Source organism: Enoplosus armatus, chromosome 7, assembly GCF_043641665.1.
Source record: "Enoplosus armatus isolate fEnoArm2 chromosome 7, fEnoArm2.hap1, whole genome shotgun sequence".
In the NCBI taxonomy this organism is placed as follows: domain Eukaryota; kingdom Metazoa; phylum Chordata; class Actinopteri; order Centrarchiformes; family Enoplosidae; genus Enoplosus; species Enoplosus armatus.
Genome location: NC_092186.1, coordinates 8,964,166 through 8,990,029, shown reverse-complemented (window position 1 = coordinate 8,990,029; position 25,864 = coordinate 8,964,166). Strand labels below are relative to the sequence as shown.

At 43.2% G+C, this 25,864-nt stretch overlaps 2 protein-coding genes across 3 annotated transcripts; one reads left to right on the top strand and one right to left on the bottom strand.

Moving 5' to 3' along the window:
* The first annotated feature begins 2 nt into the window (after nt 1–2).
* On the top strand, nt 3–18,954 carry dnm3a (dynamin 3a). Of its 2 annotated transcripts, XM_070909384.1 has the most exons (23): nt 6–166; nt 1,928–2,001; nt 2,403–2,552; nt 2,672–2,875; nt 3,108–3,206; nt 4,119–4,279; nt 4,370–4,512; nt 4,595–4,730; nt 4,883–4,950; nt 5,084–5,222; nt 5,323–5,409; nt 5,523–5,593; nt 5,684–5,744; nt 6,747–6,773; nt 7,548–7,661; nt 12,314–12,423; nt 12,534–12,633; nt 12,839–12,843; nt 15,492–15,603; nt 16,238–16,399; nt 16,649–16,872; nt 16,981–17,148; nt 18,598–18,954. In XM_070909384.1, exons 1-23 carry the CDS (start codon nt 6–8, stop codon nt 18,629–18,631), a joined length of 2,610 nt encoding a protein of 869 aa, XP_070765485.1. In that variant the 3' UTR covers nt 18,632–18,954. The 2 variants fall into 2 exon arrangements, with proteins under 2 accessions (XP_070765486.1, XP_070765485.1); XM_070909385.1 differs by lacking the exons at nt 12,534–12,633; nt 12,839–12,843 and having other exon boundaries at nt 3–166.
* A 956-nt stretch (nt 18,955–19,910) lies between these two features.
* On the bottom strand, nt 19,911–22,743 carry pigc (phosphatidylinositol glycan anchor biosynthesis, class C). The gene is made up of 3 exons (XM_070909391.1): nt 22,733–22,743; nt 21,720–21,951; nt 19,911–21,618 (listed from the first exon to the last, which is right to left on the bottom strand). The coding sequence occupies exons 2-3, from the start codon at nt 21,945–21,947 to the stop codon at nt 20,962–20,964; spliced, it is 885 nt and encodes a 294-aa protein (XP_070765492.1). The 5' UTR covers nt 21,948–21,951; nt 22,733–22,743; the 3' UTR covers nt 19,911–20,961.
* Nucleotides 22,744–25,864: the final 3,121 nt, after the last annotated feature.

Here is a 25,864-nt window from a genome sequence, read left to right as displayed (position 1 = left end):
TTGCGATGGGCAACCGCGGGATGGAGGATCTTATCCCGCTGGTCAACCGCCTACAAGATGCCCTGAGCAGCGTGGGACAGAGCTGCAGCCTCCACCTGCCGCAGATCGCTGTGGTGGGCGGCCAGAGCGCAGGCAAGAGCTCCGTCCTGGAAAACTTTGTGGGCAGGTAAGCGATGAACTCTGAATGAACCGCACAGCAGTGGACGTTATCAATTTACACAATCCTTTTTCGTTACACTGACTCAAGGTGGAAAACATTTCGATATCAAAATGTATTAACAAACAACGTATATAACTTCAGACCTGATGGCTATTTTTTTTTTAATTAATGGGTTACCAACATTTGTAATTTCATTATTACCAAATACAAATAGTTAACACCTGCCAACAGTATTTTAATTAATCTTTAAAGTATAAGTAAATGATTTACTAACCGTTAATAAAGCCAATAGTTACAACTTATAAACCTCTTCTCCTGAACAAAACCTATACATTATAGCCAAGTATATGTATAAACTGTATATGTCTTTATATACAGTCTGTGGTTAAAACTTAAAAACCCTTTCGTCTTAATAAGTCACTAAATGACTGTGTAATGTGATTCATCCTGGCTCATTCTAATAAAATATTTAAAAATGTATGAACTGTTATCAGTGTAAGTGTAACTTTTTATGTCTATAGGTTAAAAAGTTAGGACGCATCAAAATCTGAATTTGTAATATAGTACTATTTGCTAATAACGCTAAAAGTAAAGCCATGGCAACTGTGATTCAGGGGCTGGGACATGCTTAATACACAAGGATCAGTGGTCCACTGAATTGAAACCAGGACTTCAGGCAACTACTGTTAGCAATTACACGCACTGTTGAGATCACTGTGTGGTCTCCACCCAGCACTAGTGATATGGCTTGAGTTGCTAGTCTGAAGTGGTGGATGCCGGAGGTGGCAGTGTCTGTATGATAGGAGCCAGTACAGCACCTTATCTCTGTGACGGGCTGTGTAGGTGACGACGAAAGGGAGGAGTAGTAATGGAATCAGCATTCTTTTAATTAACCTTTAGTTAACCTTTAGTTAACCACAACTGAGCTGCACAGAGCTTTTATTGAAACCACATCTTAGTCTGACCTTTAACAGATTTCAAGGGCCTAAAATAATGCGGCCTATTCATGAATAACAGGGTTGTTTGGGCAAAGTTTCAATGCAAGTGAGACTGTTTGGTTTGTGATGAGGAGACCATCCTGTCAGAAAAGAATGGTGGTGAGTGAGTCAGTAGTTTCCTAGTTGAAGGACAGTGGAGCTCTGTCAACTAAAGGAGACCTATGTATTGTCCACAGCAGCACAACAGAATGTGTGTCGTTGCCAGTAACTATAGTAGGCTGTTAATGCTTGCTTTCCTGAGTGTGTATTGATATTTATCACACACATCAGTTCTTTGTCTCATGACTATGTTATGACACCCCCTGTGGGGAACTGTGCCAGCTTTTTGATCTGGGACAGGATGCAGTAAAACAAACTTCCTGAATCTAGTTTTGATAGGAAAGAGGAGGATTCTTTTTTTTACCCTGTGCATGTTTCTTTAAAGTTAACGCTACATTTAGCTTTTAGTATGTCTGGTAGGGCTGATCATACAGCAAAGATTTTCTCAGCCTTCCTGAGGCAGTTGCTCATATATTCGATAGTAAGGCAATTAAAATAAAACTAATGTACAGCTGACTGTTAGTGTTCACAATGCTTTACAAGGCATTATTAGCAAGTTAAGTATAGTTGTAGTGTAATTGTCTTATCTGTGCGTGTACAATATGTGAAGTCATGTCAAGCTAATGTTTCAGACTGAGATGCAAGTTTGTATTGACATCAAATGCAGTGGCACACAGTGTGTGTGTGTGTGTTTATATCCTTCTCCAATTCAGTGTTTTTTCTCCAACAGAGACTTCCTTCCACGGGGTTCAGGAGTTGTCACTCGCAGACCTTTAATCCTCCAGCTGCTTAGTGCTAATACGGGTAGGTAAGACACTCATATTCTCTCGTGCAGTCTGTACGTCATTCTTAAGCTTGTATTTAAAGCTGCCACCAGATGGCGGTATGATATTTTACAATGGCTGAGCCTGGCAGAACAGTTCTTATGGTCAGAACTGTTAGATTGTGTCCTGTATGTTTTTTAGCCCTCTTGCTTCTGCTGCAGAGAAGCAAGGTGGCAGGATTTATAACATTTGTATTATCTTAAAAACAATTTCAAATGGCTTTTAGAAACTTTGCCAGAAGAGTACAATTACAAATATACTTGACTTAATTAAGTAGCATCTATGTGTCCTGCTGGGCAGGCTTGATATTCCAAAGATCCTCCAAAATTATGATCACATTATGAATCTGTTGTCATTGTTTAACTGATGTTTTCTTTCCAGAGTATGGAGAATTTCTCCATTGTAAGGGAAAGAAGTTCACAGACTTCGATGATATCCGCAAGGAGATCGAGGCAGAGACACGCAGACTCACAGGATCCAACAAAGGCATCTCTCCTGTCCCCATCAACCTACGGATTCATTCACCACACGGTAACACAGTGTGTATTTGGGTGTGTTCGACACGACATGTCGGTTCACGCAAAGTTTGTTTCTCTGACCTATGAATGACCTGCGTGTTTATTTGTGCTCCTCTGCATGTATGTTTGCAGTGCTGAACCTGACTCTTGTGGATCTGCCTGGCATTACCAAGGTGCCTGTAGGCGACCAGCCAACAGACATAGAGTATCAGATACGAGACATGATCATGCAGTTCATCTGTAACGAAAACTGTCTGATCCTGGCTGTCACGCCAGCCAACACTGACCTGGCCAACTCTGATGCGCTCAAACTGGCCAAAGATGTTGACCCACAGGGTAAGCCCTGTGTGTGTGGTGGGCTTGTTTAGTCTGTGGGGTTTTATTATGTCCTGAGAATATTGCTCTACACCCTGACGTCTTTATGGGGATTAATTATTAACATTATTACAATGAAAATGTTTATATCTAAAAGGTTTAAGGGGTTGCCATATATTATTCAAATGTCCACATGTTTTGAAAGCACATTTGGAGGCTGTAACATTTCCTCTATTTTTCATCTTCCTTTCAGGCCAGCGCACGATTGGTGTAATCACTAAGCTGGACCTGATGGATGAAGGAACAGATGCCCAGGAAATACTAGAGAACAGGTTGCTTCCCCTGCGCAGAGGTGTGCCGCTTGTGTTTGTGGGCACGTGTTTGTGCATGTGTGCTTGTGTGTGTTGAACCACCCAGCTGTAATGCAGTCACACTGCATCCAGTGGAGGTTCTTTGGAGAGGACTGACATTATGATTGTGTCTGTTATCAGCAGCCAGAGGGTCAGTCTCGGTCAAGCGCTCCTTCCCTCTGTTATTTTCTCTTTTTCTACGTCTGACTTTTTCTTTCTGTCTCCTTTGTTCATTATATCTCTGTTTATCCATGCATAGTATCTCTTTAGCTTGTGCCATGTGTTGAAAATGGTCATACACTTTGGATGACATCACAGTAGTACCATTGAGCGTTTGTGTGTGTGTGTGTCTGCACATTTGTTCTTGTGTGTATGTATACGAGAGATAGACAGAGACGATGATGGAAAGATGATATTAATGGCTAGTAAAAGTGTGTCTGTGTGTGAGTAAGATAGAGAGCGAGGCAGGGAAAAAGGCCAGGCAGGGAGCTCCTATGACAGTGTACAGACTGAGTAAAGCACCACCAGGTGCTAGCTCCTTCATGCTTCTCCCACAGTGCTAATGCATTAGCCACGGAAGCCCACAGAAATAACCGCCCTAGTAGCAGCATTGAGCTGAAGCATTAGATATGGAGCCTGGTGCTATTACATCTATTACTGTGCTAAACAGGGGATTTGGCTCACTTTATACCGCATGCTCTGCTGTTGCACAAACATATTCATTTCCTGCTTGTATGCTACAGTCTTAATGGAACAAATGGTGGTCTGGGAAGAGTTCCCAAGGACACGTCAGTAAATGCAAGTTGAATCTGTCTTACATCAGAGGCCTTGATTGTTCCTTTCTCCCGTTGCACATTGTCTTCCTTACAGTGGTCACATGCTCTTCATTTCCCTTCTCATCTCTTCCTTCCCAGGTTACATAGGGGTGGTGAACCGCAGTCAGAAGGACATTGATGGGAAAAAGGATATTAAGGCAGCTCTGCTTGCAGAGCAGAAGTTCTTCCTGTCCCATCCAGCCTACAAACACATGGCTGAAAGCATGGGCACTCCATATTTACAAAGAATGCTTAACCAGGTTAAAAATGCATGCGCACACACACACACACACACAGAGGTTAATATGTGTTAGTGTATATGTATTGTTACTGATAATGTTTGTTTGCAGCAACTGACAAACCACATCCGGGACACTTTGCCAGCCTTTCGTAGTCGTCTGCAGAGCCAGCTTCTAGCCTTGAACAAAGAGGCTGAAGAGTACAGACAGTATAGTCCTGATGACCCTGCACGCAGGACCAAGACACTGCTACAGTCAGTCAGTCAATCAATCATTCTGGATGTGTGCCCGTTTATTGTCTTTTAAATTATTTATATGTGTGTTTCTGTTTTCCAGGTTAGTTCAGCGCTTGGCTGTCGACTTTGAGAAGCTAATCGAGGGCTCAGGCGACAAAGTAGACACCGTTAGTCTGTCAGGAGGTGCTAGGATCAACCGAATCTTCCACGAGCGCTTCCCCTATGAACTGGTCATGGTGCGTGTGTGATTCTGTGTATGATTTTTGTTTGTCTTTGGGCATATATAGCGTTCGTCATACAGTATGTGCATTAATAACTGATGCTAAACTCTAATGTTCCTCAGCCAAGTACTCGACTCCGACTGACAATGTACTGTGTTTGTCTTCAGATTGAGTCTGATGAGAAGAAGCTGCGGAGGGAGATCAACTATGCCATTAGAAACATCCATGGTGTCAGGTGTAGTAAAGTGTTCTGAGCAAATGCAAAGCGTCAAATGTTTTTAGATCATTTACATTTTTTGTTCACTGCAGCCAAACTACCCTTTTTTTTGTTTTCTTCCTCTGCTCTATCTTCCTCTCTTTCACTATAGGACAGGTCTGTTCACTCCTGACATGGCCTTTGAAGCCATAGTGAAGAAACAGATATCAAGCCTAAAGGGGCCATGTATAAAATTTGTCGACATGGTCAGTCAAGAACTAATCACGACTGTGTACCAGTGTATCAACAAGGTATAAATGTGTGTGTGTCATGTACTTGTGCTATGTACTGTACGTTTCAGGATGTCAAAACTGTCCTATATCTGATTCCTGGTCTGTGTTATCTCCATAGCTCAGTTCCTTTCCCAAACTGCAAGATGAGACCGAGAGAATTGTAACCACTGAAATACAACAGCAGGAGAGTAAATGCAGGGACCAGGTCATTCACACACAGTTGGAAATTGCATTCACAAATTAGTTTTAGATAACTACTGGATTGTTAAGTTTTGTGTGTGTCTGTTTCTGTAGTTAATGTATTTCTGCTCTGTTCAGGTCTTATTGCTCATTGACATACAGCTTGCCTACATAAATACCAAACATGAGGATTTCATTGGCTTCACTAAGTGAGTAACCTCATGACTTTTAAACTATACAATAAGAGTAAGAGTAACTAACTAAGAGTAACTAACATGAGCTCTCCCTCTCTCTCTCAGCGCCCAGCAGGCATACAACCAAAGCAATAAGAAGATTGTTGCAGGGATGACAGGAAACCAGGTGAGGTGGAACGGCATTCCTTTTTACAGTATTTGATGGCAACAGATGGTCAGTCCGTATGTTGATCAGTTGGCCAGCCCATTGGTCCATCCTTCCAACATTTTGGTCAGAGTGAAAGATCTTGACAAATGCCATTTTTGCCAGTTTGAGTAAAAACAGTCATGATCCCCAGAGGATGCATCCGAAAGACTACAGTAGTGTCACCAGAAGGTTTAACTGCCAACTAAATAAACTAATGATATCCCTTAATACATACCCATACAATAAAGACCTTCGCTTTAGCACCATCACCCTTAGGCCAAAAATATGGCTGGCTATACTCTTTTAGTTTTGTTTACCCTCCTTATTCAGAATCATCTTTGTCACTTTTCAGCAAAACAAACATATGTACATATTCGTGCATGGCTGTGTGTCCCTCATAGATGATGATATATGCAGGGCTAAACACTCATAAATGACCCTATGCTGCCAGTGGTTCTCTGCAGCACAATGTGAACTAAATGTTTTTCAGTGATGTCACTGTGCCATGTGTTATGCATTAATCAGCATGAATCCACATTCTTAGCTGCAGATAAATGGGAGATTTTTGTGATTTTACTGAAATGGATTCAGGGTCCAATCAGCCAACCAGAGTTGATCTTGGCTTTTCATAGGAATGCAGTGAAGCAAAAAATTGGCCTTTTTTCCTTTTTTTTGGTGTCAATCTGTAATGATTAATGTGTAATATGATATTTATGTGACACATTTGAAAGCAGAAATAATTAAAAACACAATCCCAGTATGACTGTGTTTAGTCAGGGACCTTGATGTATTATGATGATATTTGTTGAACAGCAGTACATTTTAACCACAGCTTAAAAAATACAAAAATGTTGTCAGTTATTTACACAATATCTCTTGATAGTAGTTAACTATGAAATTATCCCCAAAAAACCTATAATAATATATTCATATTATATACATATTTCATCTTAATCTCCTTTATCTCCTGTTTTTCTCCAGGGTGTGGCCCCTCTTTCAACTCTAATAGTAGGAGACCAATCTCTTTAATCCTGCTCACTCACTGCTGCCTCTACTGGAAATATTTCTGTGCAGGATTCAAGCTTAATGGGTTGTGGGTTGGCATGCCACTGATGGCAGCAAACATGCACACTGGCAAAATGGCGCGTTGTAGCTTTATTAATCATGTTTTTCATTGTCTGCATCTGATACACTGCTCATGTTTTAAACTCTTTTCTCAGTTACAGTTTGCAGTAATTTTCTCTCTGTCTCAACCCAATCATCTTTACCTTCTGCAGTTCCACTGCTCCATAAATATGTGCAGATGTTAATATTTTCCTAGTCTACAGGATGTATATGTCATTTCTTGGTATCTTTATGTCACCTCATACTTCCTGTTCCCTTATTCATCACACATCTGCCTTCCAGTTGCTTCCATCCTATTGTTATCTCTATATGTTTGGTTACTTTTGTTTCTATGCTTACTTTGTGCATCTAGTCTTCTTTTTGACCACTTATGTCTACTGGTGGTCAGTGAAATGTTTTGGTGATTGCCCCATGGCTGCATAATCTGATTCATACACAGTATCTCACAAATGTCTAACCTGCAAAAATATTCCCTCCAGTGTCAACTGTTTCTGATGTTTACTCTTATTTTCAAGGTCCACTCTCATTGTGTGACCTGCTTTGCACACCTTCATAAGAGTTATACCTTGCTATCTAATGTTCCATAAATCTGTCCTCTGATTGCCATTATGATGTCAGTCCTGCCATTTGAGCTCTTTACCCTTGGCTGTTGTGCAGGTCGTACGCAAGGGCTGGCTGACCATCAGCAACATCAGCATCATGAAGGGTGGAGCCAGGGAATACTGGTTTATTCTGACTGCAGAGAGCCTGTCCTGGTTCAAGGATGATGAGGTGCGGCATCCACACTCACAATCATGCTTGAAACAAATAGATTATATCAAGACACATAAGAAATATTGTAGTCAAAACACAGCAGTACCCTGAAGGCATCACAACTTTATTAACACATATCTCAGCTTGAAACAGCATATAAATTGGGATGTTGAGAGATAATTAAGTTGAAGGGAAAATCTTTCATCTGTTGATATCGTTGTCAGCGTTTCAGTGAAGCTCCTGCAGTTATATTGAGGCAAGTGGAAGAGCTAGTGGCCCTCAGTTCTGGTGTCAGTGGGGCTGCCATCTGTCTGCCTGTCTGTGCCTGCTGTACAGGAGCAGAAGGTCTGCACAGCAAGTGTAGACAGGCAGACACACCACAACAGTCTCATCCTGTCACAGTTGATGTCATGGGAAGAGGGAAGGGCAGAGCACAGGAAGTGAGATCAGAACACATCACAGCATTTGTATTTGTATGGATATAAACAACATGCACATCTGGATGGAGACACTGTAGACGATGCTGTTGTGGATGGAATTGAGTTGTAGTTTGACAGACATAATTGAGTGGTTGGTAGAAAGTGTATGTAGAATGCTTTTACAAATAAGGTATTGTTCTTGGAAACTGCACAAAAATGTCTCGAAGGCCGTGTTGTAGCTAAAGCTAAACAGGCTGACCCTTTATGAAGGCTTTGTGACATATGACACCATTAAATGCATAACTAAAAGAGCATCTTTAACCCTGTTTCTCTGTCCAGCTAACAGTTTTCTTTGCTTTTCTCTGCTGCCACCTGGACCTGCAACTGAGCCCCTCCATTTCCCCCATTCATTCCTCTGACGCCCCCCCTTCTTCCCATTCGTCCCGCTCGCGGCTCACTCTTCCCCTTACTCCCCCTTTTCTTCCTCTTCTGGGAGTTCAGGCATTTGGAGCGGCTCACTCTGACACAGCTGGAGGTGCCCCAAGCCAAACTGAGACACACACACACACACACACACACACACACACACACACGCACGCACGCACAAACACACACAGTGGGACAGACTTGTATATACAGTGTACAGTACACATGCAGAGTCTGATGTAAACAAACTGGCATGCAAATAGTAGAGAAAAATATACACTCCCTCAGACAGACACACAGCCACTTTTCAGATAAACACTGTATCGCTTGAACGCAGTGTTCACAGACACAGCCCCAGGCATGCATATTGTACACTCACAGTGTTATAGGTTTACAAATCAACTCACACATACACACAGACTTTGCACATCTGTGACAAATAATACGAGGACAGGCAAGCAAATGTCTGTTGACTACATAAGAGCAACAAACTTTGGCTGTCTGCGGATCACGATGACACACGTATGTTTTACTACAAGGATTGAAGCTTTCCCATTAATTTTGGTTCAGTTGGACTAGTCACCTGCTCACTGCGTTGGAAGGTTTATCAGTTGTGGCTGGAAGGCCTGAGTGCAGTGTCACTCACCCATGTTATCACAGAAGATCATATCTACTGCCTTTTTAACATGCATCTGTGTGTGCACACACAGTCACACAAGCCAAGCGTCTGCTTCTTCTCTCTTGCAGTTCCCGCTTTCACTCTCCCCGCCCACACTACCTCCACAGACAGATCTTTTTTCTACTACTACCCCCCCCCCCCCTTTTTTATTTTCTCTTTCTTTACCTCTGTTGCCTTTTCCTCCTCCTTTCTCTCCCTCACTCTGTCTGTCTCTCTCTTTCTCTCTCTCTGCCTCCCCCACTCTCTCTTTCTCCCCCTTTCTGTGGTTGGCAGTCTCCCTGGGACTGTGCACATTCCTGGCTGGAAAATCTGAAGCTTTGTCCAAACACCAGCTTCCAAGATCTGCCCAGAGAAATCCCACATGGCTGTTTCTACACTGCAGACCTCCCCTTTTGACTCCCCCTCTCTCCTCTCAACTCCTCAACAGTCTCTCTCACAAATACTGCCCCCCCAGCCTCCTCTCTCCATCCCTGTGTAGATTCCTGCTATACACTCACACATTTTTTTTTTACGTCTTTAAGGCCATATGGTACATCTCTTTCTGTGTACCACAACAGTCTAACCCTCATACTGACCTCATACTGAGAGTGCAGCATAATAGTTCGGAGTTTAATCTCCACAGCACACTGAACAGACATACATTCCTTCACCCCTCAACTGCCAGGGCTCCACCAGGCAGTCTGAAGAAAAACAGATGCCTCATGCCTATACACTTAATCTACACGCTCCCCTCTGTGTATAGGTGTGTGTGAGGCCTGTTTCAAATCTCAAATCCATTAGTCTATAGGAAGAGGCTTCTACAGCTTCAGACACAGCAGCTCTGATGTATGATACTTCAAGACCACCCTGACATCACTGGGAATGTGACACAAACACACACACACGCACGCGCGCATATACAAACAGTGCCATGATGTCTGTGAACACAAGAGTTATCATATTGCCACACAGATGCACATGCAGAAACTCAAAATGCCCAATGAGAGGCACTCACTCAAAAAAATGTGTGTAAAATAAGCTCAATGAATTAGCTAGTTTATAGATTTTCTGCCTTAAAACAACAGTCAGTCACAAGTTAAAACTTCTCTTGCTTGAATGTGCTGCATGTAAACTTTTCTACCGTGAACATATGTATCACTTGCCATTAACAAAGACAATTAATTCAAGGTGATAAATGCTACAAAATGGATGTCATTATGCATGACTTAAGATATGACTACATTTTGAAGAGTTGAAAGCTGGTGATAGTGCATGCACATTTAAAGGCATTTGCACCCATTTGAGCAAAAAACATCAGAGAATATTAGACCCTAGGTTCGCTTCAGCGTTGAGTAAATGCAGGTTTTCACGTTGTCCTTAGTCCTGCCGCTGAAGCACTTCCTTGCACAGTCTAACCAATGTGCAGACTACTGTACACCAGTAAGATCCTGAACAGGTAGTCTGAACACTGGGATGACGGAGCAGGACCCTTTCTCACTTTCTTTTCGGCCTCGCCTTCTCCCGCTCTGATTGTTTGCTAGCAGTCCTGCCCGTGCCGGAGGGGAGTCGGCAAAAGGTTTCCTCTGTTATTTTCTTCTTTCTTATCCTGTCTCGGTGTTGTTAGATCGCAAGGCGAGGGGTCTCGCTTGCATCAGACATCCACTCCTATGGGTGTCCTATGAGATGTTAGGCTAGCTTGAGTCGGGCATCCGCAGGGCTGTGTCCCGGCGTAGTATCCAGTCTTGACGTGGCACATTCACTCATTCAGCTCGTGATATGCCTGTTCACTCTGGGAAGGCACAAGGAAATTCAGGGAGTGAGAGAAGGAGAGAGAGTTAGGGAGGAACTTAGCAGCCATATATGGGTTGATGGGACCCATGGGGAATCAACTTTGGAGTGGTCTGCAGTTTCTCCCCACTTCTCCTGCATACTCTCTCCTGCTCTTTATGTTCCTCAACTCTTCCTCTTCTACTCTAGCAAAATTCACCTCCCTCTATCCTTCTATCCATCTCTATCCCTCCTCTTCCTCTCTTCCTCATCTCTACTTTCTATTTCTACCCCATCAGAGCACCCTATACTCTCTCCAGTCTCCTCCCCCTCTGTCTAAAGCGATCCCAGATGTTGCCGTATGAGCGCCAATCCCGTTCTGTCATTTTTTTCAGCCTCTGTTACAGGAAGTGGGCCCCTTTTGGGGAAAAAAAGGAAAGAGGAACGAAGGAAGAGAGTCGTAGGGTTCAGGGGAGCACTGAGAGAGGGAAGACCAAAATGTACTACCAGCACAGTCGCATCTCATACCACACATGTGCATGAGCTCAAACGCAGGCGCGCACACATGCATCCACACATGCAGACAGGATTTTTAGGACACCCTCTTTTGCAGGCATGTTTTAGCTCTCTTTGCTATGGAAGTCTCCTTTCTTTTTCACATATTTCTCACTCTTTACCTCATCCAAGGCCTTTCCTATGACCAATCCTTCTGGAAGCCCCCTTCTCAAAGGTTAGACAGAAGGAGCAGGCCCGGGAAGAGAGAGATGAGGGGGAAGGGCTTCACTTCAGGAGAAATGTTGTGTTAGAGCTGGAGTCTGAGTAATGACTTTCACATGTGAGCCCGGCCTCTCTCTCTCTTTTTTTTCGTACTCCTTCTCTCGTTCCCTCCCTCCCTGCTTCAGTTCTCTGTACCCTGCCTCCATACTGTCTGGTTCTCCTCACTCTGGCCGCTCCACTCCTCCAACTGTTCTCTGTCATTCATAAGTCCCCGTGGTGATGACAGACTATAGACTTATGGCATCTCTCCCCCCTTCTCTCTCCCCCTCTTCCACTGTCTCTCTTTCACTAGTTAGTGGGTAGTTAATGTGGATCAGTCTGACAGGCAGACACATCATCTGATGTGAACTCAGATGCTCTGCTAGCACAGTGTTCCCCATCTCCTGTTCGCCTCGCCTTCTGACACTTCTACAGTTTCTAAAGTCTCTTGGCCCCTTTTTCTTCTCTAGGGGCAGGCTGATATATTTACTACCAGACAACTATTTTAGCTAAAGCCCCCAAGTGAACTGTCTTCAGCCTTGGTTGTTTTTTGCTATCAACACCTGTGTTACCTCTCTGTGATGTCATATTTTACTCTGCATACCTCTGTCAAACTTTATCTCTCCGTATTCTGTCTTTTCCAGGAAAAGGAGAAGAAGTACATGCTTCCTCTGGACAACTTAAAGCTCAGAGATGTGGAGAAGGGCTTCATGTCCAGCAAATTTGTCTTTGCTATCTTCAACACTGAGTTAAGGTTTGTGCGTGTGTTTGGCTGGAGGTCTTTGTTTGTGTATGTGCATGAGTCCGAAAGGGGAGTTCTGTTCTTGTCATTTGCTTGCTGAAGTTTCAGTGAGATTTTACAAGGGTGGACAGAGAAGGAAAGGGAGGAGATGTCGGAGTGGTGTTTTGTCCTTCCTTTGACCTCTTCCATTCAACTTTGCCACCGGAACTGAAAGGATATCCAGTGGGTACGGCAGCGCGTGTAGGTTTTTTTTTTGCCTCCAAGTATATGCCAGGTTGTTGAGGGTAGGGCTGGGTTTGGGTTTGCTGGGTTTATGTGTGTGAAACAGATTGAGAAAGACGGAGAGACAAAGACGGAGCATTAGGGAAAAAGAGAGAGAGAGTGTTTAGAAGCTGGAGTTGACCCAATGCCTGGCTGATTGTACCAGAGCATGTGGGCTTTGTTTATAATTCTGTGCTGAGCTGCATTCGGACACACAAAGTGGATTTGCGTGTGCATATGTGTGTGTGTATAGACCACAGCATACCGACGGCAAGCTCATTAAGCAGCTAATCAAAGCCAGAGTGCTTGGATCAGAGATGAGGCTGCTCTTGTTTGGAAAGAATTGCTCGACTCACCACAAAAAGGAGGGAGAAAAAAGAATTGGAAGGGTTGAGGGGAGAAAGAAAGCGGGAAAGAGAGTATCAGAGCCATTGGCCAGGAATGTGTCAAAGTCTGTCCTATGGCGCCCCCCCTTTTCCTGCGCACTCACTCTGTTTCTCTTTCTGTATTTGCATGTGTGTGTGTGTGTGTGTGTGGCAGACATTGCAGTGGTTTTGTCCCTGTCTGACAGTAATCAAAAACCTCAGGAAACTCTTCAAATCTAAAGCAGTGAAGGCTCTGTGCAGAAATTCCTCAAGATGAGTGAAAAAGCTCACACTGGCCACAAGCTGAGGAGAGGATAGCAAAGGGGACGAGAAAAAAATGTAGATGTGAGTGATAAATCAGCGTAGAACAATTTTAATGTGCACTCGCTAGTGTATACGAATGTTAGTGTCCTGATCCTAGTGTAATAGCACTGTAGTATTGTCATTGTTGGCCTGGCTCCCTGTCTGTTAGCCACCACACCCTGACTTATTAGCCTCACCCATCCTAGCCTATTTCTTGATTTTTCTGTATAGCTCTCTGTTGCTGCAATCTTACCCCCTTTTCTCTTTCCATTTCTGTTGCCTCTCTCGTTCTCACACACACAAAAGGTTTCACATATTTGAGGTTAATTGCTATGTGTTCTGAATGTGAGAAGGGAACAACAAAAGGAGGAAAGAAACAACCGAGTGATTAAAGAAAAATGTTTAACAGATGGGCCACAGACCGCTTCAGATCCTTTGCTTGTTTCCTACTTTGCCGTGCTGCTTCCACGGCCAAAGCACAAGCGAGGGTATGATGGTGTGAAGAGGAAAGATGGAGGGGGAGATAAGGGGATATATTGCAGTTCGGGAGGTCATGTCAAGCACAGCAGTTGGGGAGAATGAAGCTTTTATTTTGTGTGTCTGGTATTTGTATGTGTGTATCTGCCTAGTTGCAGGTGCCTGTGTGTGTGTCACATTTTTCAGTGAATCCTTCTGTCTTTAAACTCTTTTGGATTGTATACACAATATTGCATTTAAAGAATCGTACCAACTTTTGGTAAGACTGGCCCAATATGTTAAACCCTTTTTTCCATCAAGCACCTGTGTTCAATCTGTGGTTCCCAACGTGGGGGTTAGTCTTGTGGGGCCCTTTTACCCAAAACCCAATGACCTGTGTTACCCCTGTATCTATTCATTTACACAAGATGTGGGAACTGTACATTAGACCAGGCTGTGACAATTGTTTTATTAATAATTTTGTCCAAGACAGAGAGAGACAATTTGAGTCTTTGGAGAGAAAGACTAACAAAGTTACTGAAGACCACAAAGTTAAAGACAGTCTCATAGGCTCCATTACTAAATCTCACAGAAACTCACCAACATAAGAAACATATTTATTTTATATAAAACCAAATGATGCATGGAAGCTCTGACAAATAGTTGATTACATTTTATTTTATATTTCATGTATAGTTTTTAATAAAAAGTACAAAAAAACAACGTTCACACTTGTCTCACACAATCTTTATGCAAAAACAAGAAATTACTTTAAAACTTTACAAACAAGGATTTTAAGGATGACGTTTTCTCTCATCAGTAGTTGTGTGCGGGAGTTTTATCTGTCTGGACAATACTGAATGACACTGCATCTGAGACTACAGCTTATTGTGTTTTCAATATAATGATAAGGAATGCTTTTAATTAGTTCGCGTTACACTCAAAGGCAACCTTGTTCCAATAACATTTGGCTTGTGTGGGCCAAGAGCTTAGTAAAGAAGGCGTATTAAGAAATTAGAACACAAACACTGAAATCACCCACGTGGTCTTGGTACTCTGATGTCCTCTTTTAAGTACACTGCACACTAACTGAGTTGGCATCATCTCAAAAGTAACAGCTTTCAAGATAAGTGATGATTAAACTGAGTGATACAGCATGTGGCTGAGTCTGACAATGTTTTGCAGGGTACACTTTCTTTTTTTAGTACTACTAGGGACTACTTTCCTCTCTTCCCACAAGACGTGGAGCAAGACTTGTTTTGTCTCCACTGTAAGTGTACATGGTAAGAAAGAGGAGACAGCGTGTAGCTAAAACAACGACTGAAAACATCATCGCTCAGCTGAAATCATCCCACACGTTGTGACTGAAACTGTGGCTGCATCACCTACACTGAGTTCATAAGGGAAACCAGTAATAACATGTCATTACTAAAAGGTCAGGGTTCCTATTTTGGATAATGCTTGTCATATGTGATCATTCAGCACTGTGTATGCTCGTGTTATAACCTGTGGAGGATTTTGGTATGTTCTGTATTTTCTCATGGCAAGTGAGGTAACCAATGGGTCAGTCTCCCCACAATTGGGTGTATTTGTTTAAGGTATGTGTTTATTACTCTGTATTGTGGAAAGAGTGTTATTACTGGCTGGGAAGTGTAGTTTTTGGAGTCGTCTGACAATATTGCACTGAATTTGCAGGAACGTGTATAAGGACTACAAATACCTGGAGTTGGCTTGTAACTCTCAGGAGGAGCTGGACAGCTGGAAGTCATCTCTGCTACAGGCCGGAGTCTACCCCGAGAAAGTCACCGTTAGTACACTGACCCCTAATTCAACCTAACCCCAAACCCTCACCTCAGCTGTGGGGAGCTGCACCTGTCTGCACCTTACCTTTGTGTTGAATGCACTCATATCCTTTGCTAACCTTAAACCCTGGCCATTACCCCTTACCCCTCTCTCCATGTTTCCCCCTTCTCTTCCCCTGCCAAAACGAAAAAAAGCGAGTCCCCCACCCCTTCCATCTCGCTCTGTCGTTGGCTCTTCAGCACAGCATTCTTGGCCAATGATGTCACTACAATATGTGTGTATGTGTGTGCGTTCTAGTCTGTTTCTAATCAGCAGTTCCTCGTCCCTCACCCACTCCCCCCTTTTCTTTCTTCTGCCCACTCCTCCTTACCTCCCTCTCTTGTGTTCCCTCCATTCTGCTCTCCTTGTTCCTCTCACAGGGGCTCTACACTTCTTCTACAATAGATGACAAGATAAGGCAATTCAAAAAAAAAATACCAATCTTAATTGCGTCACACATTTGTATTAGCATGAAATTACCAGCTGTGTTACCTCAGCAGTCACTGCAGCACATTCCACTGCAGTACATATTGTTGCTTAAAAACACAGGGACGATCTGAACAGTTGCAATTACTCCATCTTGTCTCTCCATCACCCAGGTGGATGGGCAGGGAAATGGAGCTCCTGAAAACTTCACAGACCCCCAACTGGAACGTCAGGTGGAAACCATTCGTAACCTGGTTGAATCCTACATGAGCAACATCTATAAGACCATCAAGGACTTAATGCCAAAGACCATTATGCACCTCATGATCAACAGTGTAAGCTATCCAGACTAGACTAGCTCACTCACAGCCCAGCAAAGCCTCTACTCCGTTGTCTACCACACAAGAATTCACCATTTGTAACACTAAGAAAATGCAAAAGGAATGAGAGACCATAGAAAAAAACTAACTATTTTCACCACCCCTTCAATAATTTAGAGTCATAATCCCAAATCAGAGTAAAGTTTCACTTTACAAAGTCTAACATTTTGACTTGTCACAGCTGTTTATAATCCCTCTCTGTAGGTGAAGGAGTTCATTAGCTCTGAGCTCCTGGCCCAGCTATACGCTCTGGGAGAATGCTCGGCGCTGATGGATGAGTCACCGGAGCAGCAGCAGCACCGGGAGGAAGTGCTCTGCAAGCACGCTGCCCTGAAGGAGGCGCTCGCTGTCATCGGAAAGATCTCCACCTCCACCTGCACCACCCCTCTGCCTCCACCTGTAGACTCATCCTGGATACAGCCCTCAGGGTACAGACATACACACACATAGTTAAACTACAGTGATGCATCGATGTGTACAGTTGACAGAACTGTGCTGCCTTATGCCTGTCACTTAAGTTTCCCTTCTCCACCCAGCCTGGCACTCCCTAAAAAGTCAGTGACCAGTGGCAAGCCAGTGTTTCGAGGCCATGCCCCCTCTGTTCCTCGGGTGCCCGCTCACTCTGGACCTACTGCTTCCCAGAGTACTGATGGCCTTCAGAAGCTCGCTGGCCATCCCAACCGTGCTCCACCAAGTGTGCCAAGGTGACTCTAAAACTACACAATTACAGCCTGAAATCTGACCTGTTATATTTTGATGACCTCCAGTCTGTCACTCAAACATGCACTGGCATACATGCATACACCCACTCACACACACACACACACACACACACACACACACACACACACACACACACAATCAAACCTTGCGCTACAGAGGCACGGGGGCAGAGGGAGTTGTTATTTGAGCTGGGTGGGGGTCTGCTGGAAAATGTGTTTCTCATATTCTCTTTCCCATCAGCCTCAGTAGACAGGACTTCTCTCTGTGCAGCTTTCTACTGGAGCCAGAGACAACAGGCTGAGTGCTCTGTCAAGTTTTCATCTTTCTCTCTGTCCTTCATCCCCCCCTTTTTCCCTCTCTCTCCTAGCATGCATTTGTTTTATTGCCTTCCCCAGTTTCCCTCATGCAATAACGGTTATTTTTCCTTTTCCCCCTACTTCTTTTCGTTGTAGATTCCTTCACTTTCACTGGTTCCTCCCCTGCTTTTGGCCTGTTTCTCCTTTTTCTCTCTGCCTCATTTCCTCTGTGCTCTCCAATGGTTCTTTAGGTTCTTTCCCGCATACAGTCTCCTTCTTTCCTTTCCTGACTCTTTCCATCCAACCTTATGGCTCTTTTCTTTACTCAATCTCTCTCTCCACCTATAGATATGTAGTATATGGGGCATGAGGGTAGTTCTATTCTATTTCTCCCCCATATTTATTCTCATCATCGTAAAGTCTCTTGACACTACAGGCCATGAATTGTGTAACAATCAAAATACGGGCGTCATGGCAATTAAAAGAAAGAATCTTGCCAAATAAAGATACAAAAAACATATACATGGACATTTGTGAGCAGGGAACTCTGGGTGAACCCTGAATCACAGTGCTGTAGACATCTTTAATAACCATTATTTCTTCACCTTTATTCACCAATGTTCCCTCTTTTCTTCTTTCAAACACTGCCAAACCCATATAATTCTCTATATAATAGTTTTTGCAAGTTTTCACGTCTTTCATGACACGCCTCCAGTCCAGGGGACAGCAATTAGGTTACACCAGTGGTTTTGGTTTTTTTTAACTGTTCACTGAAGGGCCAACACAGTTTTATAGCTGGAGTATATGGGTAGGGGAGACATAGGTCTGTGTTTTAAATATCTGCATTTGTTTTAATATATGTTTTTATTTGTTTAGGATTAAATGGCATATAAAGCTGAAATGCTGGTATTTCTTTCTATTTAAAGCTTCAGTCTAAGCCCTGACTGTTGTTATAACCCAGAGTAGAGCTCTACTAGACTGATAGATTATGATGATGAGGGATCAGACATTATCTCTATAATCAATTCGTTAGGTCTGCCATTAAGAAAGCTACAGTTGAAGTGGGTGTTCTGTTAATATTTTTCAATTATGTTGAACCTTATAGTAATATCTTTGATCTGATCCTCTCTCCAGGAGGCATCCTCCAGCTATCCCACATGTGAAATAACAGTCCTTTCCGCTCAGAACTCCATTACCCATCTACCCTAGCGATCCTTCCAGCTGCAGTTGACTGCTACCCCAAGACACCCAATGACCTGTGTGATGTTTAATCCATCTGAAGCACGATGCTGGGCTTCTCTATGTCTCCTCTGGGAGCTGCTGTCTGCAAAATTCACGAGTGTTGAGCCTGTTTTGTACATAATGTCATTGGCCATAAATGCTGGAATGTGCTTGACCGTCTGCAGACTTTTCTCTCTTGTTGTAAATAAAATACAAATTTTGAGTTATTCTACTAAAACAGAATACACATGCACTATTTTCACTGTTTGAATAAACAGGGGTTTTATTTTTGAACATGCTTCCTGATTTCTCATTTTATTAAGGTTGGATATGAAAGAAATATTGTTTTCTGTGGCAGTCATCCATTTCATCAGTTTGTTACAGATTCTTTTTCTCTATAGCATTTTCTCTATAGCTGAAATAAACCTGTACTCACTTTTGTAGCCAATAGCAGTGGTGGATCAGCAGCTTGCTAACTAAGATCCAGAGAAGTACGAGGGACCTTTATTGTGTAGGGGTCTCCAGCAAAGTGATGATAGCTTAATTTCCATAATGATATTAAATACTGTTTACCTTGACTAGAATTTAGCATCTCTCCTCCACTTATAGATACCACAAATATTATTTTTGTTGGCGTCCAAAAACTACACTATATGAATGTTAAATGGGGGTCTTTTGGCTTTCAGGGCTCCCTGACATATAGACATGTTTGGGGACCCCTGCTGTGTGACTTATTACCTGTATTGATTATTGGTATTGGTCTCCAAAGTAATTAAAACATTCTCTAAATCATGATTTGCAACCCTACAGTCTGTGACGCGCGGTTACTACGATGCACTTTCCTTGTTTGTGAGAGGTTCTCCGGGTAGAAGGGGGGCCGCACGGTTCAGACAGCTGGACTGAGCTGTATGCTGAAGTCGGGCTTCATCTGCTGCTAAATGGCGCCACCACAGCAGTCAAAGACGACTGCAAGGCCCGCCGTCACATTTCGTACCAAGCCAGGAAAAGGAGAGGTGAAGGTATGACACCTAGCGTCCACTAGCACACACACACACACTGCTGTCAGCTGAAGCTGCGTTCATGCTTTCTGGTGTCGCACATATAATTCACGCCGTGCATTTCTTCAATCAAAGCTGGTCACACAGTGGCTCCTAAAACAACAGTAGTAGTTCCGGTGTGTTTTCATTTTGTTGAAGTGAAAGCCAGAATGAAGACAAGAAAGTGTGCCGGCATGTAACGACAGCTGGTCTTTAATATATTGAAACAAAAACAAAAAATAAAATAAACATAAGCTACAACAATTCCAGTCTTCCTCACATTGAACACTAAACAAGAGGAAGAGTGAGTGGCACGGAGTGTTAGATCCAAAGTAAATCTGACAGCGTAGAAAACTGCCGCTGTGCTGCTCCCTATGGGCTGAAGGTTTTTAAGCAGCGTGACCATTTCAACAGGTGTTTTTCATTAACTGGCAACGCATTGTGACGTCACTGATTAGGGTGCGGCCGGGAGGCAACATGGCCGACAGTCCCTGTATGATTCACATGTATACATATATGCATGTACATATATATGTACAGGAGCTGCTTACATGCATGTATACATTATTAGAAGGGAGCAGTCAGGTTCATAATAATGAAAGCTCTCATTATTGTCATTAATTGCTGACAAGCGAACTGGCCCTCCATATGACACACAACTTGAAAGCTTTTTCCGTCAATATTCAGAGTTTCTCTATCACAAATTTACTAGTCTAAAATGAAGATGAAATGAGCACCATGCACCACCAATAATACATTTGAGGCTATACTTTCATTACTGTTGTATTACACTTCCACTGTGGTCTAGCTAAAAAATAGTATTTTATTAAACAATTTACACACTTAAAATCTTCATTTGTACTTCTAATGTTTAATTTTAACATAGTTTGGAAGACACTGTTAAACACTATGCACCCGCCCCCATTCATACACAACATCAACAACATACTGAACACAACCTTAACACATGGAACATCTCCCACAGATTATTAAAACATCACTGACAGCAACTTGGTGCACAGCACCAGAATTTGTCCAGTAATGTAAGTCAGCACTGCACATTAGTTGATACCCTCCATACAAATTCTCAAGGTCAACACTTATAAGACAATAGCAGATTGTGGACCAATGATAAAAGAGTTTGTCAGTTTAGATGTCCAGCACCAACGTAATACTGCAGACTGACCGTAAATTAAATTCTCAAGTGGCTTACAACATGTGCTCCTCTTGGCTCTGTCCATTAGTGAAGGAAGTGGCTGAGGTCCTCACGAATCTCAGCCTCATCCCAGGGTCCATGGATGTTGTCCTTGTGTCTCTGTAGCCTCACTAGCAGCAGGGGGCAGAGCAATGTAACACTCCCTAAGGCCAGGGCTAAGAGCACGGCTCCCCCTGGCGACTGGGACCCCAGACCGCTCACCCCTCCGATGCAAACTCCCAAACACACCCCCGTAAACTGGCTAGGGGCGTTCTCCCTCAACCTCTGCAGCAGGCAGGGCCACAGGGCAAACACCATCAGGGCACAGCTGAGCATGGCGAAGGTATGCAGAGCCCCGGGTAACCTTGAGGCTAGACACACTGAGGCAAACAGGGCTGCATTTAGGGAGAGGCTGCCAGGGGGTGAGGGGTGAGCATAAGGGAACGACACCAGGTGGGCCAGCAGCATCACAGCAGACATGGCATACACTGTGTCGGTACTCACAGACTCCGTTAGTGTCTTTAGAACTGGCGAGAAGCCAAAGGTGAAGGAAAGAAAAATAGCGGCACTCTGTAAGTCAGCCAGACGAGTCCGGGGCTCACAGCCTGATTCGACTTTAGACGTCAAGGCTTGGTGCAGTCCATAACCCAGCAGGGCGCAGACAAGGCTGGTCCACAACAGCATCTCAGGGGGCAGAAGACCCTGTAAGGAAAGCAGAGAAGTGGATTAATTATGCATTTAATGTACACCATTAGTAAAGGTTCAGTGTGCTCTGCGAGGACTATAGATGTTCTAACGTTTACCTGCTCCATGTAGAGCCAAAGGGTGATAAAAATGGCCACACAGGACAGTTGCTGTCCCACAAAACCTGCTTCTTTCACCACAGCCCAGTAGCGGTACTGCCGGATGCCCTCATTCCTCCGTAATTCCTCCAGGAACCGCTGGTCCACATAGTTATCTGGGAATGGCTGGCGCTCCCACAGCACCTTCCGCCAGGGCACAGCTGGACCTGGGGCACTGTCTGGCCCCATCTCCCTGACCACACACACACACACGGTCACATTTGTGAGCAAGAATTTCACTCACTCTCTAGACTACCACCTGGGCATTTTCCCCAGGGCCCCAGATCCCCAAAAGCCCTAGGCAGATAAGGGCCATAGGGAAGGTACTGCTTTATTACCTGATATAATGGTCTTGTCTTAAAAGGGGGGCCCTGTACGCCAATGCCTACGTGTCAATAGCTTCATTAATGCAGTTTTGAGCTTACATGTTGCATATTCCTAAATGTATTTGTGTTTAACCAAAGTACTACACACACACAAACGGTACAAACACTATACCAGCATAGAAAACTGTACACATTTATCAGTGTAGGAAGAACGGAAGTCTAATACGTTTAATAAAACAAAATCCAAAGTATATTTTATTAAGGATTTTCCATTAACTACTGAGACCAGTCAGTCACCAGTGATGACCAGATAGCCTCAATTAGCTTCAAGCTTTCGATAGCTTGGAAGCTAATGGGCTACGTGTCATGTAATAGAGTTCTTGCATTAATTATTTCATTCAACAACTCTAGCTGTGTCTAGTGAGATCTGAACTTGAATCACACTTAGTAGTGTTGCGTTAGCTGTCAGGTGAACCAGGTTATTTTGACGGTTGACCGGTGCTGCTAGCATGAAACTACCGGTACTTCCGGCTTTGACACGACAATAACACCAAACGTGCCATATGCACACGCGTGTATATGAACATTAACATGTTAAGGATATGTTAAACAATCTCCACAAATATCTCAAAAGGTTTCTTCACCTACCTGGGATGGGATTTTGTTCGGCACCGATGCTAGATTCTCATCATGTTGTTATCCCGGAAGTGACGCACTCTATCGGAGCTCACAGCGCCCCTTGTTGTTGGATTCTTTAAAAAGCACGTTAGCGATTGTGAAATTCATACTGATAACGTCATCTTTTTCTTTTTCATTGACAAGGTGTCTGTCGTGAACATACGTGGCCCCTTCTCTGCTGACATTATAAGACCAGACAAACCACAGACCACCATGCCTGCAAAAGGGTAAACTTACCTTTTCAACACAAATCATTCCCAGGATGCTGAAGGTTTGTGCCACTTTGAAAAACATTTCACACATCTATATTTCTGTCAAATTACAGGATCCCAGTGCATGGACCACAGGCCTCTGTCTCCTATGTGACAACTCACGCAGCTGGTAAACCTGTCAGCTCCAGCACAGTGTCAAAAGAACCACAAACACCAACCACCATAGTAAGTTCTGCCAACAAACTGTGGTTGGGAATGGATTTGAAATCCTTAATTTACAATTATGAGAGAGAACATTTACACTGACTATGACACTGTCACTACATTTCTGACAAGGGTTCTGCCTTAATCTCTTTACCAATTCACATGCAGTAGTTGCCTTTGTGTTATCTCATGCTTAGGTGTCTCTGACATTAAGCCTGTCTTTGACTCTAGTTGCAGATAGGATCATGTCTTAACAAAGACAGTGCATCCAGACGGACTGGATCATCCGCACAGCGTCTGGTAGGCCCGTAAGTGTCGCCAGTTAAAGTGTAATACTGTGAGGATGAGTGATGATGATGACCAAAACCACTTCCTTTCCTTTAAGTTCTCCTGGGCTACGTCAGCTGTGCTTAGCAGGGGTCTCAGGTTCTGCACCAACGGAGTGTCTAATCATCAGATCTCTGCACCGCCGGATCCAGAAGAGAACACCTGGTAGTCCAGCAGCTCAATGACTTAGTCACTTCTATTTCATCTGAACTGCTGCATGCTTGAAGAAGCCCTAGGTTTCCTACAGGTATCTGCATAACTGTTTGACACACTGTCTGCATATACAGTAAAATAATAACAACAATAGAACACAGAGATCAGAAAAATGTATGCTTGTTTAATTTATACACATTTACAACTACAGGACATTAGTTGAATAAATATCTTATAACGTTATAACAGTCCCTCTTCCCCCACTGCTCCATCAGGGTAGTAAAACTGATTATTCAAAGACACTGTGGCTGTTGACACTTGAACCATCCCCTACTTAGTAACTTAGAAATACATTTAAAATATCTGTAGTCTTTTATTTCTGTAGAACTTTGAAGCACTTTAAATAAATCAGAAGCTGTAACTTCATATTACCGATCTATCACTTATAAGACTTACAGACTCTGAACATACAGTACTTCAATTAAACTGGATACCACAGTGAGATCAGGCGGGCAGAGGGATAAAAGATGGCAGTAAGCACTTAAACTGAGACAGAGGATGACCATTTGTTACAACCATAGACATAATACGTACATACTGTACGGCAAAACTGAATCATTTTAAAAACAGACTGCTCAAAGTTTGATTTTACAGCACTTCCCACATAAGGCTGTTTAATTATGAAGGCATTAACTCAATGTATGAACTTTATCTTACAGTATTGGGCAAATTCAGAAGACGGCAACATGGAGCTCAGTAATAATAAAAAGAAGTCCTCTCAACAACCATAATCACAAGCCATGGTAGCGTCTTAATACTGTATAAGCAATCAATGAGATAAAAAACCTCCTGAGCAGTGCTCCTTTACTCACATCTCAGGACAAGTTGTGGACCCGTTTCTGGTGGGCCCCGATAATCCTACAAAAACACTTTGGGGCCCATAATGTTAAATCATGCTCCATGAATATGAAGACAAAAAAAAAATCAGCATCAGAGGCAGTGCAATGACCAGATTTTAGTTTGCAATGATGGCTAATAAAATATGAATATCAAACAAAATACACAGATACAAGCATTTAAAAAGAATGCTGACATAGCCGAGGCGGTGAATGGCTCGTGCATATTATACTGAGCAGTGCACCCGATGTAGCAGTGGTAACGACCTTCCAGGTATCGGTAAAATAGAAATAGACTTCTGTCACCAGAGAGACAGGCAGGCTCAACATCTTCACACAGTAGGTGGCTGTAAGCAGACACCTGGCAGTAGCTGTGAGGCTTCACAGCGGAGGGTAGTGGAGCTGGCTGCCATTTAGGCCACACACCTACAAGTCATGGCAGAGCAGGGGGGGGGGGTTATTAAGAGATCTGGAGATGGCCAGTTTCCTTTTCTCCCACTCCATGGCCCCTGGGGTGCCAAAGAGCAGCATTAGCAGCGTGGCCTCATTAAGCACCCGACTTTTCAGTTTTGGCACGAAAGGGAAAGTGTATCTGGATTTCAACAAACAACATAAATGGTAATGGGAGAAATATTCAAAAGGCCTCACAGACTGGCAAAAGGCTGGCAGCTAAATACAAACCACTAAGGCGTCTTAGTAACACACAAAGTGCATCTTTGAGAGTAACTAATGTATGTGGAAGACATGCTGACAGACGGATTGCACTTACCACTCCTGTTTAGCAGAAATAAATCCAATTCTTCAAACACCATACCATTTCTTCATCTAGTTTAGCTCAAATAAAAACATACCCAAAGAAAAAAGGATATTTTTGCAATGGGCAGCTGGCCTGGTAACTTTAGGCTCCATTAGAAAAATAGTCACATCAAAAACATGCTTGTTATGTCACTTTCTGTGAAGAATTAAAGCAGCTAGGGAGGATTATAAAACAATATACAAGTTTACAAGAGAGACAAAGAGACTTTTTTTCTGTAGCAAAGAGTTTGCAGAGTAGAGGGGCTGACAAGTTCCTGTTCCAAACCAGGGACTCCCACTGTCCCTCAAACTCCAGTGAACTGACAACCAGAGTAACAATAGCAGTGACTTTGTTATTAATGTCAAAATGTCTGTCTGTATGTGTATGTGTATGTGCATATGTATGTGTATAGATGTGTGTTGAAAGTCGAAAACCAGTAGATCTGCTGAAAAAATTCCAAAGGTGGGCAAGGTGCGTTTCTCTCTCTCCCTCTGTCCCTCCATTTGGGGTGGTG